The 15,781-nt window shown below is 36.2% G+C and overlaps 1 protein-coding gene across 1 annotated transcript in view; it reads left to right on the top strand.

Moving 5' to 3' along the window:
• The window catches only part of CA8 (carbonic anhydrase 8), a 98,907-nt gene that overhangs the window by 69,039 nt on the left and 14,087 nt on the right, over positions 1 to 15,781 (top strand). The window contains exon 8 of the mRNA XM_079156175.1: positions 4,299 to 4,466. Coding sequence (XP_079012301.1) covers positions 4,299 to 4,433 — 135 coding nt within the window. The 3' untranslated portion in view covers positions 4,434 to 4,466. The remainder of the gene's footprint in view (positions 1 to 4,298; positions 4,467 to 15,781) is intronic.

Genomic DNA, 15,781 nt, shown 5'->3' with positions numbered 1-15,781 from the left:
AACATCTTGTCAGTTACAAGCACCTTCAGGGACCTGCTCCCTGTGACCTAAAACCTCCTACTAAACCTCACCTTATAAATTTTCCTCCACCTTCCAATAGTATCAAACTGGAGACCAAGCCTTTACCACATGGGCCTTTCAGGAACGTTCAGAACAGAACTGTAGCAATCACAGACCGGGTAATTTATAATGAATTTGTTTGACTTGTTATTCTGGAGGTCATAAAGACCAGGAGTATGGCACACACATCTGGCAAAGGTCTTTGTGGAGACCAGAAGGAATGGAAGAGAGCAGAAGGCAAGGGAGGGTGAGAGCAAGAGAGCACTGAGCTCACTTTTGTAAGAAACCCACTCTCACAATTACTAACCTTTTCCCATAATAATAGCATTAATCCATTCTTGAGGGACAGCCCTTATGACCTGATCACCTCTTGTTAGGTCCTACCTCCCAACACTGTTGCACTGGAGATTCATTTTTCAATACATGAACTTTGGGGGATATGTTCAAACCATAACATGCATAATATAAGGAACTATATTATTCTAAATCATTTGTCTTCATTATTAGTAAAGGAAAATGGGAGCACTGACCTTTTTGTTAAAAAAAGCATTTTATTGGTATGATTGACATAAAAACTACATATTAAATATAAATTTTATGCATATAAACACATCAGATGAATTTGGGAATATATATATATATATATATATATATATATATATACCATGAAACCATTAAGGTCATAGATATATCTGTTACCTCCTGAAGTTTCCTTCTATACTCTTTGTGGTGGTGGTGGTGATGATGATGATGATGATGATGATAACAATGATGATGTGTTTCTTCTGTAAGATCACTTAATGAAATATCTATCCCCTTAGCAAATATATATCTATCCCCTTTCAAATATATAATACAGTATCATTAGCTAGGGGTACTATGTTGTATAGTTTATCTCCAAAATTTGTGTATTTTTCATAACTGAAACTTTGTACCTTTAGCCATTTCCTCCCCATCCCCATCTCCTCGTAACTCGGGAAACCACCATTCTACCCTCTGCTTCTATGAGTTTGACTGTTTTAGGTTCCACATATAGGTGAGATCATACAGTATCTGTCTTCCTGTGTCTGGCTTATTTCTGGGTATAGAAGCAAATGAATTGAAGGCATATCTTAAAGAGGTATCTGCCCATCCCTGTTCCTTGCAACAAGGCATGGAAATAGCCAAATGTCCACAGATAGAAGAATGCATGAAGGACACTGCCTTTCTGTATTTTATTTCTTTTTTAATATGACGACACATAAAATATGGTTATAGCAATTTGGAACCTCCTGTAAGTTAATTTGCGCCAAACTGTAAACCCTGGAAATTAACCTATTGAATGCATTCACAAAGAAAGCAATTTTAAAGCTGAATACTAGTGAGTAATCTGATTTGTGAATCAGTGAAGGTTGAGTAAATGTCTTAGATCCATTGGAATGCCTCTTTAATTCAGACAATAATTATTTAATTTAATACCTTCAAAAGACTTATTCTTGGAGTGTTGGACACCTCTCCAATCTCTCTCTAAAATTGGTTAAAAACAAATACTGTATTTAAGTAGAGAAACCTTAAAAAATCAATGCAATTGCATGTTCAAATACATATAATACTGATGTTTTCTTTAGTGCCCTAACAGTTGAGTTCATTGGAGACTCTCATCCTGAGATATGATCCTCTTCATTCGGCACAGTACCTCCTTTCTTTGTGGGCTAATGCAGCATGCACTTGAAACCATTTGAAGTGACTAAGGGGTTTGAGGGGTGGTTACTTCAGAAAAACTGCCAATTCAGAAATACACATTTTTGCCTCCATCTGTGTTGATGTTTGAATCCTTCAAAGTGGCTGTGATCAGAGAACAGCATTTCTTGTGGAATCGTTTTCCCAGCAAGCAGTGAGTTGAAGCTGACTGTTGATTTAGATCTGCTCTTCCTGAAGTTGTTTTCACAGGGTGTGCCTCAGGCTGAGGCCTGGGGCTTGAAGAATGTGTCTTCAGTTAAAAATATGTAAATATGAAACTCACCTAGCTTTAAAATAAACTTGAAAATCCATAAAAATGGAGTCTTTCATACCACACATAAGGAGTTAGGTTTCTAGTCCATATTGTTCATCAATATGGCTATGGTCGGATCTGTAGATTGTAGCTGCAGGTGTTACTTATGGTTGTGTATGAAGTGAATACTAGAAGAGATGACTTTAAGTTTTCTCAGTGAATTGGTTTATTATCGATTGTAGCTAAAGGTTAGATTCTAAAAGAAGTTGTGTGGTAAGAGGGCTAATATTTATCAAACACTTTATATGTGCTCGAAACTATTCCAATGATTTTCATGAATTTTCTTGCTTCTTAGGTTATCTTGTGAATTTTTTAAAAAAAATTATCATCACCATTGCTTGTATGTGAAAACTGAGGCTTGAGAAGCTGATGCCATGTGGTCATTTGGGTCACAAGTGGCAGAACCAGAACAAGAACTAGCCTTTGAATGCAAAACCTATACCTTCTTTTCAAAATAACATAGGATTCTCTGACTAAGGAGGTTCTTTTCTACTCCACACTTAGGAAAACTTTAAGGTAAATGTAGAAAATAACAGGGGATTCTCATGATGCCTCAGTTCTAGAAATTTCTCAGCTGCCACAAGCAATAGATGCTACCTACATTTCTATTTGAAGACCCTAAGAAGATCTAGTGAAAAATATGTTATGTAGCTGAAATAGAAGTTGCTTATCTGACTGGCACTGCTGTGTAAATACAGTCCTCAGGCATTATTAAAAAACTAAACAGCACTGTCCCAGTTGGGTCAGGCTTATCCCACCTCAGGAAATCAGTCAGGAGTTGGAGACATGGAAAAAGGAATCAGAAGCCAACTTTGTAACCTGGTTTCTGATCTAATTTTTTCTCACATCTGTGTCCCACCATGTATGTGAATAGCTTGAATTAGAATCTTGTGGAATTCAACTCTTTTGGAGTCAGGGAACCTCATCTTTAGAAAATGCACACATACAATTTTTTTTTTTTTAATTACTTAGGGTTTTATGGTATCCCTGAATTCTAGACTTCTTTTTGGATCTCCTGAATTAGTTGATCTTTTCTATTTCTTTTCTTTTTATGAATGGAATAATTCTTTGAGCTTTATCATATTAAGGACCTTTGTAGATATAATCTTTTGATACACAGTTGATAAACTTTTGGTTTATGATACTGTTCAAATTGTATTTGCTCAATACCTTGGGGTGGTCATGCATTACTAAAAAGAACAAGTGAAAAAATTTGGGATGTGTGTAGAATATAGGTTATACTGATTTGAGTAGGATTTCTAAAGAGATGGCAGTGAAGTTGGGATAAGAGTAGGTGGACTTAGAATGAATGTTCAGGCTTCCACTACTAGTAGATTATGAGATCTTGTTAACCTCTGTAGCCTCACTTCCTCCATTCTGGGTAAAGAATGAAGAATTGCTCTTTTATGTGACATAAAGCATTTTGATGAAGTAATGAATGATGAGACCTGCAGGTAACAAATGGGTGGGAATGAGTGTGGGGAATGCGCATCACATTTTTGTTGGTTAAATGCTTCTCAGAGAATTCTGGCTGGTCAACTGTGGGTTATTAGGAGGCTCAGACTTGGCAAGTCAAAGAAACTGTAGTGCATCTGATGGTTCCCTCAGGTATCTGGGAACCAAATCATAGGTGAACCACAGGCCCTGTAGAAGCAACCAGAGAAAGGGAGATGAACTTGAAAATTGCTGTTGCTAAGAAAGGAAGTTGGGCTTAAACTTTTATATAATCAAAGTATTCTCATTGGATCTGTGTCCTCTAAAGAACTAGATAAGCAGCAAAGTATTTTGGTGAAGAAATCCTCAATTCATCTAATAAATTAGCATCCAATCAGTGTTTACATGCAATTACATCAGAATATGTTAATTTAAAATATACTTGGGGGAGCATTTAAGAATATTTATTCATTTGTTCACCCTTTTGTGTTATGGACAGGCATAAATGCTTTTCACATTCACAAATGCAGTGTGTTTCCATGGCTATTGGAGTTGTCTGAATACCTTGATCTTTAATTCTATTGTCTTTTATAAGGGACTATGTCTAATGTCTGTCTCAGGTCTGGAAGAATTAATTCTGTTTTTCTCTTTTTGAAGTTGAATTTTCTCTTATATTATTGTAATTTATGCATATTTTAGGTCATTTATGAAACCCCACTTTTGTTAATGTCTGATATATGATGAACCTGTTTTGTTCTGCTTTTGTTTTCAGATAGAAGAATTCCGCAGGCTGAGGACACATGTTAAAGGTGCAGAACTTGTGGAAGGCTGTGATGGGATTTTGGGAGACAACTTTCGACCCACTCAACCACTTAGTGACAGAGTCATAAGAGCTGCATTTCAGTAACCAAAGAGCAGGAACAAGCCCATCTTCATCAGGGTATGTGCAGATTAAGTAGGGAAAATGAGGTACACAGTTACTTAAACCCAGCATCCCAAAGTCACTCTTATGATCACCCTGCTAATTTAGTAATAAAACAAGTGTACTCTGTTTTAATAAAATTTAGGACATATTCTCATGCCTCATTAATAACAAATCAGGTAGTTATTTTAATTTCATGCAATGTGCTTGAAACCTATGATTCTCATATTTTCCCACCAGAGCAGCCATTAATTCCATTTTACTTTAAATATTGGTTTTCACGAGGAAAAGCACGAGGCAAAGAACAGGGCCATGCCAGGAGGTCTTTAGCAATTTACCATGTTGCCTCCTGAAACTGTAGCAGTTTCCCTGTACTCTCCATGATGAAAGAGCACAAAGGAAGGGGTTAGAAAAGCATGTGAGCCTCTGTATTGATCCTCTTGAAATATTGTCCTGTTTAAGTTCTTTTTATCTGTTCAGGAAACATGTATTAATTATCTGAAAAGGGTAAATTGTTTTATAATCTACTATTGTTAATGTATTGAATTCAGTATATGTATATCTCCCTTACCCATAAGGAGCTAACAAAATAACATCGCAAACATGGAAAAGAAAATACACAAAGATGACAATGTGCTAGATTATTTCTTTACCTTGTTCGTTGCCTAAGCATCAGGGTACATTGCTGCAGGCCTCTGCTTCCCATGAGAGAAGGTATCTGCTGGAATGGTGTGTCTGGGAGGCAGGATAGGACTTGGACAGTGTGATAAACTATTGAAGGTGTAGACCCCCAAACCACATCCAGTGGAACTTTGGACTTGGAAGTCATACGTGAGTAGAAATCTCTTACCTCAAGGAGGTAAGACAAAAGGAGGCTCGACAAAAACACATGGGAATTTTCAAAGGTGGTCATTTCCTCTGTATGTTTCCCATCAATTTTTCTTACCTATCATCCTTATATAGTACTTTAGTCACGCTGCCTTTTACCTTTGGTGAGTGAGGTTTGCTAACCCCAAACTTCTCATCCTTTTGCCAGCTGACTTCCTCCAAGGCCCAGCTCCAATACCGTTCTCACCAGATATCCCTGCTTCTCTCTCTAATTGCACCTCTTGTATTCTTTCTTCCATGCAGCTATATTTTTCTGTCTTATTTCAAGTTTCTTAAGGGTCGAAATGCATTTATTTTACTATGAATCCATCGTGACGCACTGTGTGTGGTTCCTTGCCTGAATTCAGGCCAATTAGAAGTTCCTTAGTACTCTGCAGGTTGTATCCAAGCTAACCTCCTTCCCATACTGCATTTTCATTTTTCCGAGTTAGCTAGTGTCATTCATCTCCTCTTTCTAATTTTGGATATGATCAAGATCAGGCAAATTAACCTTTGGTAGGAATGAAAAGAAATTTTCAGCAATACATATATGGCAATGAGAAAATCTGAGAGTGTGTTAGGCTGAACTTTATAATGAATGATATTCAGATGTCATTATTGAGCACCTATTGTTATGACTGGTTTTGAGTATACAGAACTGAAAAGGACAGACATGGTCTCTGCTCTCATGATGCCCAGGATCCAAGGTGGGTAGCCTGACAGGAATAAATAAAAATTGTAAATTGCAATAAATTCCATGAACGAGAATAACAAAGCAATGTGGGGAAAGAGCTGCCAGATGGAGGAATATCTTTTTTGACAAAGACCCAGAGGGTGTGCTCAGTGGGGAAGAAGTAAGAATTTGATCCATTGAGGTATCTGAAAGAAAGCCCTGTGAATCTGGCATGTAGAATTCAAAGGCGTGAAGGCAGCAAAGCCCAAAGCTCAGAGGGCCTTGTCAGTCACATTAAGGCATCTTTATTTCATTATTGATGTGTTTGAGCTCATGGGAGTGACCTGATCCCATGTATATTTTTAGTAGTTTGCCCTACCTGGAGAATTGAATGCATTCCATTACAGTGCGCTGGGGCAGGAGTAGAGAGATACTTTACAAGTCTGTTGAGTAGTCAAGGTGACAGACATGGAGACTGAGACCCTAGAAGAGGAATAGTAGAGGTGGAGAGATGTTAATTTATAGGAACTAGAACTTGCAGGTGGTATTGGGAGAGAGTGCAAGGAAATAGAACTGCCAAAAAAAAACTGCTGAGTTTGGAGCTTAAGGAATTGAGTGAGTTAAGAGAACCATTGAGTGACAGTTGGAAACCTGGGGAAATAGGCTCTCTCAGGGTTGGAAAGATTAAAGAATTGAGTTGAAACACATTGAGAGAGATTCCTGTGTGTCACTACAGTGAGCTTGTTGTGATTGGAATTTTAAGAGTAGCGATCAGAAAAGTGATCTGGGTTAAAATATGGATGTATTTAGCATAGAGATGATCTCTCTTTATATGTGTGTATATATGATATTCTAATAGATCTGATGGGATTAGCTCATTAAATGTTCATAAAATCTTAAATGAGGTTTTTCAGAGGCATTAATTTAAGCAAGATGCAGAAGTCAGGTCATTGTCCAAAGTAATGCAGTTCTTGAGCAGTGAAATCTGGGAACCTGACCCATTTGGCTTGACTGGCAGGGCAATTTTTATTAACCACCATGTGAGCAGAGGTCAAAGAGGGTCCCCTCAGTGGTGGTCAGAACAGTATAACAATGAAGGATGCATACTGCCACAGGCTGAAGGTGATAGTAGGTAGGTGTTGAAGGCCCAATGTCCCGGCCAATTTAGTGGAAGGCTGCAGCCTGGGAGGGAGGGAGACCTCCTTATTTCATATTATTTTAGGGAAACAAAAGAAATACCAGAACTTGTCTGTCATGGTGCAGAAGAAGCATGTAGAAAGGGAGAAGTTTTATCTTGGAAGGGCTAACTCTAGCAGTGAAGCCACTGGAAGCCTGAAAGGAATGAGAGTCTCAGCATATGGGAAGACTGAATTTTATTGAAGGAACAGACACATTATGGGCTGGAACAAGAAGGAAGAAGGAAGTGGTGGTTTATTGATTGAGTGTGTCCATGACTTGATTTTATTTTTCAATAAGAAATGGGATAGTGGCAGGGAGGGTGAGAGCAGCCAGGAAGGTAGGGATGGGAACAGAGTGATGGGGTTGGACAGGCCCAATAAGAGGATCGCAGGGAGGTGTGAGCAGGCTTGGTGACTAGTGAACTTGTGAATTTCTCCAGTCTACAGTTGGTATCTCTTTGTGAATGTCTGTAACTGTAAATGATACTTTCAACAAAATAAGATTATGCCTTCAATGTTTGAGCCATATCAGGTCGTATACTGGAGTTGCTTCTCTAAATATTGAAGTAACCACACCATTTAATTTCTCTCTTTCACACACACACATGCACACACACAGACTTAAATGTTGTTTATGAGATTATGTGTATTACAGATATTTTCATTCTATGAGAGAGGAATAATGTATAATGTTTTCAATTTTTTAAATTAATTATGATTTATATATTTTTTAAAGAAGGATGGATTTAATTTCATATCTTAGTGACTGGGATTACTTAAAAGGGGTAATTTCCCCCCAGATTTGCAAGAATGGCACAGGAATTCTTTCTAAGGGGGCTCTAATTCTGAAGTGATCCTTTTATGAATACATTGTTTTTATTCTTTTTTCTTGAAATGTGTAATACAAATCTAGGTATAGTTCTACATAAAATTTATATTGGGAAATCAGACTTATGGATATGTGCTTTTTATTTGATATTTAATAATGCCCTAAGGCAGGTAATTCAAATTTTTATTAAAGTGAAGTGATTTGACAGTCAGACTTTGAATTTAATGCATGAATGTTTCATTTAAGCTCTTGGAACTAAAAAGGGCAAAAAAAAATTTCCATGGTAGTTAGCTATTCTCTAAAACAATGTTTAAAATATTTCAGACTTATTTTAGCTATATTTTACTGAAATAACTTTTTATTTTTGGACATAAAATGACGGGGCTTATTTTATTTTTTGCATGAAATGTCTGGACATCTGGAGAGCTTTGATAACCAAGATTTACTAACAATCTGAGACTTAACATTTAAGAAGTATGAACTATGGTTTTGTACTTGCTTAAAGAATTAGCATGTAGCTGGCCAAGGTGCTAGAAATTCTTGAATTCAGCAAGGTAGTTCCATTTTTTGGGAGCCACTTGCTATGAAATGATTCTTTATTCAATGAATTTTTATATGATGCAGAAAAACCAAATTTTAATAACAACAAATAGTAAGACCAAACTTTAGGTCTGGTTTACAAGTTATACTTGATTTCATAATATTGGTACTAATATTGTGACAAAGTGGTTCTTGGCCTATTTATTTCATTAAGTATTGGCCCATTTTTACAGGCAATTCTGATGTTTGAAAATCCGTTTCATCCTGACTCAAATTTCATTAAACAGTCACATGCTTATAATAACTATATTGAATTATAATTTTTACTTTCTGTAAAAGCCAATGCTATAAGGCTCTCTAGTTTGCTTCCCCCCCGCCTTAAAAGTGGAAAAATAAATTTGCCCCAAATAGATTAGGTGAAAAGAAGGAAAATAGAGGAGGATGTGTAAGTATCTCTGAATATCCCTTGGTCAAAATTGCCCTCTTTTCTTTCTGGGTCTTTGAAGTCATCCTTGACTGTGTTGAACTCTTTCCTACATGTACTTTTGTAATTCATAATACTGTCTTCTAAGCTTGAATAAAGCTATAGTTAGCTCAATTTCATACGTTTTCTTTTACAACCTAAAAGACCTATAGGTCAGAAAAGAACAAAACATTATGGAAAAGGAGGGGGCTGTGTGGGGAAAGTGAGAATGTTGATTCTGGATAGTTGGTAAAAGCTGTTATCCTTCTAGGATAAATGAAAAGCCCCAAAGCACATTTTCAGTCAGTAGAACTTAGACATTCCTCAGTGTAATCATGTAACATTAGGGTGAGAATCGAAAGCTCTATTGATATAGCTGTTTTCTATTTACAGGATCAAACCCAGGGCCTTGTGCTTGCAAGGCAAGCACTCTACCAACTGAGCTATCTCCCCAGCCCTTGAGAATTTATTGAACAAGGAAAATGATTCCTGCTTTGAAATATGTCTTTTTTCCTTTTTAGTTTTAGGAGTATTTATGATGGATGAAAATTCCAGATTGAGTTAGCTTTTCCTTACCTGATGAATTCAAACAAAATTGTGTTTGGAAAGAAGAAGAGGACATTCTGCAGTCATGTACCAATGCATATGTTGAGCATTAATATATTCTGATTCCTTAAATGTGGTAGATTTCATGATTTTATCCCTAAAGAGTATATATATATATTTTCCATAATAAAACCACTGTGGCCAGTTAATGTCATCTAAAATTGTTCTATTACGTTTTTACAGATGTAGAGGCTCAAAAAGTATGTATTGATATAAAAAATGGCTCCCAAGTATCAGCGAAGGGATCTGGTTTAGCTATAGAAAAAATTACTTTTAGAGGCTACATGGAGGACTTTTTAAAATAGAGAGATAGATTAAACCTCAGATTCAGTTTTCGAGTAATACTGTGGCATTAAATGCTTTGAGTTCCTGGATGGTTTATGAGGGAGCCTGCCTGGACAGGAGGATGCTTGGAGAAGCCTCCCAAGGTGCCTTTGGCTGCTGGCTTTTGTGATGAATATGCTTCTCTATGTCTCTGTTCACTTTATCATGGAAAAGAAAAACGAGAGAGAATAGGCAGCAGGCAAATGAGGAAGAAAATGAAATGAATGCTTCTTTATGAATAAGGTTGTCTTAGTAAGTCTCCAACCGGGAAAGATAAAGCTAAAAGATTGATTTGAAGAAATTACCAAAAAGTGCTAAAAAATGAGTGCAGAAATCATTGGAAGTAATGTACACTTATATGAGCTTAAGAAGATAGTTCTTTTCAGATACCGAATGAATCTGTTTTTTTTTTTAATTCTGTACCTTTTAAAATGTAGAATATTATAGTAACAACAGTTAACAAAAAGAACCTTATATGACAGTATTCCATTATGATAAAAAACCTTAAAAATGAGAGGGAAAATGTAATCAAAGTAGATTACTACTTAGGTTAATACTTGTTACGATTAGAAAAGCTTAGAAGTACCTAGAAATCTAACTCGGATTATGATAAGGAGTTAAGGAATTGACTATTAAAAATTATATTGTTATTAGGCAAATATAAAGAGTTTATAGTAGACTATAAAAGATTAAACAGAAATTTCTGCTGTTTCAGTTATGTAAGATTAGTGACTATTGGGGAAATTATAATTTTATTTAACTTTTAGTATTATTTTACCTGACCTTCATTTTCTGTTTTTAAGCTTCTCGTTCTTTTTTGTTTCTCTGATTTCTTAGCATTTTCACAGAATTTGCTTAACTGTCTGCCTGATTAGGTCACTCTAGGAATTTACCATTCTAATGAACAGAATGTTCTCCTGTTTTTTTGACCATTTAAATGCCGTTTATATTTGAAGGACCAGGTTTTTTTCTCCGTGAAGTGCTTTCCAAGTTAACTGACTTTACTAATCTTTCTGTCTTTACTTTTTTTCTTTTTTAACCATATTAGTTTAGTTCTTAATTATGGTCATCTACTGTGCTACTTACTTGCTCCACTAAACTATAAATTTCTCGGTACTAGACTCCAATTAGTTTGTAAAGTACTGTATCAGGTTTTCTTAATGTAAGACTTCTGAGATCCTTTAATATGCCAGTTTCCCAGACAGTCTGGTATTCAGCACTGTAAGAATTTATTTAATTAGAGAGCTACACAAGGATGCAGAGTATGTTTTGGTAAATGTTTTGGTCTGTTGTGATTTTGGAAGACTTGAAGTGGAGAGGTATAGGCAGAGCAGATGTAGGGGGATCAGAGTCCATAAGTACCCTTGACAGATGCTCAGGGAAGGAAGGGCAGATACAGGATGTATCTTGAGATCTGGCTAAACTAATTTGGACATAGGATGATAAGAGTAAATGAAAAGACTTTTGATTATTTTACACTTTAGTTAAAGCCTAACAAACCCTTCATGAAGACCTTCCAATAGTAATAGTAATTTGTTTTCAGGAGTGTAACTGTGCCAGGCTCCATGCTCCCTGGCTCACCTATGACTCATTTCACCTTGGGGTAACATTTTAGGATGGGCATTGCTTTTCAAGTCTTTTCAATAAAGTAACTGAGATCCAGAAAATTGTCTTCAACTGATAAAATTGATAGAAATGCTCACTGAAAAGTGAAGCCCTTGAAAGTATATGTACATCTTTCCCATTCGCATTGCCTTTCCCTTCTCCCTACTCCAGCCTGTCCAATAGGGTGAAACCCCCCACTGCCCCACCTATTGAGAGTCAGGATCCAAATATCAGAAAGAACATCTGGCCTTTGGTTTTTGGGGTTTGGCTTATTTTACTTAGCATGATAGTTTCCAGTTACATCCATTTACTGGCAAATGCCATAATTCTATTCTTCATTATGGCCGAGTAATATTCCATTGTGTATATATACCACAGTTTCTTCATCCATTTATCTGTTGAAGGGTACCTAGGTTGGTTTCATAATTTAACTATTGTGAATTGAGCTATTATATAAACATATATGTGGTCGTGTCACTTATAGTATGCTGATTTGAAGTCCTCTGGGTATATGCTGAGGAGTGGGATAACTGGGTCAAATGGTTGTTCCATTCCAAGTTTTCTGAGGAATCTCTATACTGCTTTCCAGAGTGGTTGCACCAATTTGTAGTCCCCATGGTGAGTATCTTAAAGGCAGTAAATTTCAAGGGACATTTTCAGATCTCATCATCTTCTCTCAGAAGCCTCTGACATTGACTACCTTCTTGCCATACTTGTGTCCATAACACAGATTTTCTTTTTATTTTTCTACCTGGAGACCACCTCTGCATCCCCTGTGGTCTACATGAATGGCCTTTAGGAGGTCACTTAATGTCCAGGACCTCACAGGCCTAATGTCTGTGGGTGAACCCATTCACACAACTTTAGTCACTACTAAATGCATGGGACTCACTCCTTTATATTCCTAAATGAGGTATCTCAATTAAGTTCTAGAAATGACTGCCCAAATGTCTGTATAGCTTTCTTTTTGGATATGTCAAATTCATCTCAAACCTAACACATGCAAGATTGAATTTATGATCTTCTTTCACAGACCTGGTTCTCTTTCAGTTTACTTTGAAATCTAAGTCAGGCATGACCCCTTGCTTGCTCACTTCTTCAACATTTCCATGTCTGCACATTTGCCTCCTGAGATCTCCCAAAGCCATCTGTGTGTCTCCATTTTCCATTTTCAGAACCCATAAAGTTAGCATCATTTCATCTAGATGATTGCGTGTCTTCCATGTGAGACTGTTAAAGATTTCTAAGAAGACATAGATGACATACAGCACTCAAACTTATATGCCAGCTCTGATTAGTTGCTATTAGTTCTCTGCAGAATGTTGAAAGGGATTCTGAATCCACATGTAAGCCCAGCAGGAAAGACTGATGTGACCAAAAGGCAATCTCTGCCATTGGTAGGGAGGGGTATTGTTATTGTCATCAACAATGTGAGGCTGTCTTGTTGGCATCTGATTTAAATGTTTTAGCTATGAAGTGTGGAGTCTTTTGAAACATGAATTTTGGAAAATTGATCTGCTTTAAATCTAGTGATATATAGCCAGGCATAAGCAGTTACCCAAGGAAATACAAAAACATGGCAAAAATGACTCAAGTTCCCCAATCTGCCTTGTCAGTCTTTTTCTCTCATTTGTGTATAGGTTATGATTCTCATGTTTATGTATAGCAGATTGCTTACATACAGCAAACCTTGGAGAACCTGAAATCTCAGAATGGAAAATAAATAGCATAAGTGTCGAGGAATTTACCCAGATCCCTTTATTAGGGATGGAAGCCCTCTCCTAAAGAAGGGAAAGAGTGAAGTATCTTCCATTGGTGCATCTATAACAAAATAAACCACCTGGCTTCTAAACAAGAAAAATGTATTTCTCCAGTTTGGAGGCTTGGAAGTCAACTTTAAGATAAGGTGCAGCAATTCGGTGCCTGGCGAGGGCCCACTTCTTGGTTCATAGAATCACTGTGTCCTTGTGTGGTGTAAGGAGCTAGCTTGTTCTCTGGGGTCCCTTTTATCAGGGAACTAATCCTAATCAGGAGAGTTATACTTTAATGATCTTATCACCTCTCAAAGCTGTTAGCTCCTGATAACCATCACCCTGAGGATTAAAATTTCAACATATGAATTTGAGAGGAAAGAAACATTCAGACCATACCAGAAAGTTAGAGAAGAAACCTCAATGACATGACCCTCAGATGAGTAAAGTGCTAAGTATCAAACTCAGGGCCTACATGCTAGGCAAGTATGCTACTAGTGAGCTACATCTCCAGCTATAAATATTTTTTAACAAAATCATATCAAACTTTTTATTTAACTATAGGGTTTTGGGGTATTTTTATGTAAGTCACATATAAGTCTGCTTCATTCTTTTAGCTATTTCAGTTTTATTTAAATATTTTAGTTAAAATATGTTTTGATAATATACAAAGATAAAATAATTTAGCTAATGTCCATTTCTTTAGATAGAATCTGAAATATTTGTTAGACAATATGGAGGCTTCTCCAGTCAAGAAATTTGCCATTGGATAATACCTTCTCCAAACAACTTATTTGTTAAGATGATAAAATCATTCTGATTTTGTATGGGTCTGTTTTCCATTATAGTGATTCTTAAGACAACCCCTTCAACATTTCTTATTGCTCTGAATTCCTATTGTTCATTCTTTTATGAGTCTTATTTGAAACTCAGAAAGGTTTTTAGGGCTTGTCTATAGAAAATATTTTCAGAAACATCTTAGAGGCATGGTGTTGAATTTCAAGAAATTGTTTAATCTAGTCTTTTGCCTGAAGAGATCTTCAACTAAATTATTCCAGAGGTTTACTCCCCACACCTGGGAGTAGTTGGGGGAGAAGCAAATAAAATCTTTGTTCTCTGAGAATCACTATTTCAGTATTTCCTTACTTGTGCATAATACAAAAAATGATTTTAATAAAACCCTCATGAAATACTTTTACTATTCAGTGTTGGAAAGCCATTTTGATGGTAATATTCTTATTTTCTATAGATAACTATTTTTGATGAATATAATTGGTTATATTTAAGTATTAGTTTTTTTCCTTTTGTTAACAACATGTGGAAATTCCACTAACCTTTATGCTATAGAGAAACTCATAATTTTTTGCAGATATGAATGTTCATTCTGATTTTAGTATAAGTACAACCAGTAGTTCTCTAATGGTATCTTTCTTTCAAGAATGATTATATTTAGTGGGTCCCAGCAATAAAATCACTGTAATGGGGAATAAAGATTGTAAGTAAGAATAACAATGTTATTAATCATTGAAATTAGTCATTTATGGCACATTCCTGTACCTGAAATATTTCCATAGGAAACAAGAATAAAACCCACATTTACTTATAATTAGACACAATACAAACCTTCTCTCATTATAATAGTTGCCCAAATCCCAATTCAACTTAATTTCATTGACTTTGATTTCTGGACTAAAGCATTAAGCTTGAACTAGTGAAAAATGTGTAATATGTGCATTCAATTAAGAAGTAATTAGATACTCAATCACCCTTACAACACACCAGGGATTAGGAAAGAAGGAAGAAAAATGTGACTCGCTGTAGTGTATAAAACAGTTTTGTTAATTAGTTTAGTGCTAATTGAGATTGAGAAAGTGTCAGAGCATCACATGGGCTTACTTCTGAATAACTTTAAAAGCTAAGTTTAGTGCTTTATAATATGTTAGCACAGAATAATACACAAATTACTAAGTTACATGATTTGGCCCTAAAGATTGGGCCACAGTTTATGTATATAAACTAGTGAGTGATATGCATCAGAAGGAAGAGACACTGTGCTGTACTTTATCTCATTTAATCCTCACAGTGGTCCTACTGTAAGGCTTGTACTTTATTTTCATTTTAGAGGGTCAACTAACTTGCTAATGGTCACAGCCAGTAAAGTGCAAATCAAGGTCACAAACCTAAGTAGCTCTAACTCCAGTCACTGCACCTTTCTTACTCTACCACATTTAAAAATAACAAAGGGCAAAAAATATGCACTTCTTTGTGTATCTCTGCTTCCTTGTTTCTTTTAGATAAGTTTCTGGAAATAAGACTTCTGGGAACAAAAGACTATACATGCTTTCACTTTCCAGTAATATTTGCTGATACCTCTGTGAGGGGTATACTGATTTGCATTTGCAGCATTGATTATTTTGCAAAAAGCATTTGAGCCAACTCTTGTCGATGACTCAGGATACTTTCCACCTCTTTATTGCTTCCTTCTTACCCTTCCACT

This window comes from Sciurus vulgaris (assembly GCF_902686455.1).
Source record: "Sciurus vulgaris genome assembly, chromosome: 1".
Taxonomy (NCBI): Eukaryota; Metazoa; Chordata; class Mammalia; order Rodentia; family Sciuridae; genus Sciurus; species Sciurus vulgaris.
Note: the sequence above shows the minus strand (reverse complement) of the source record. Positions and strands in the feature narration are given on the sequence as shown.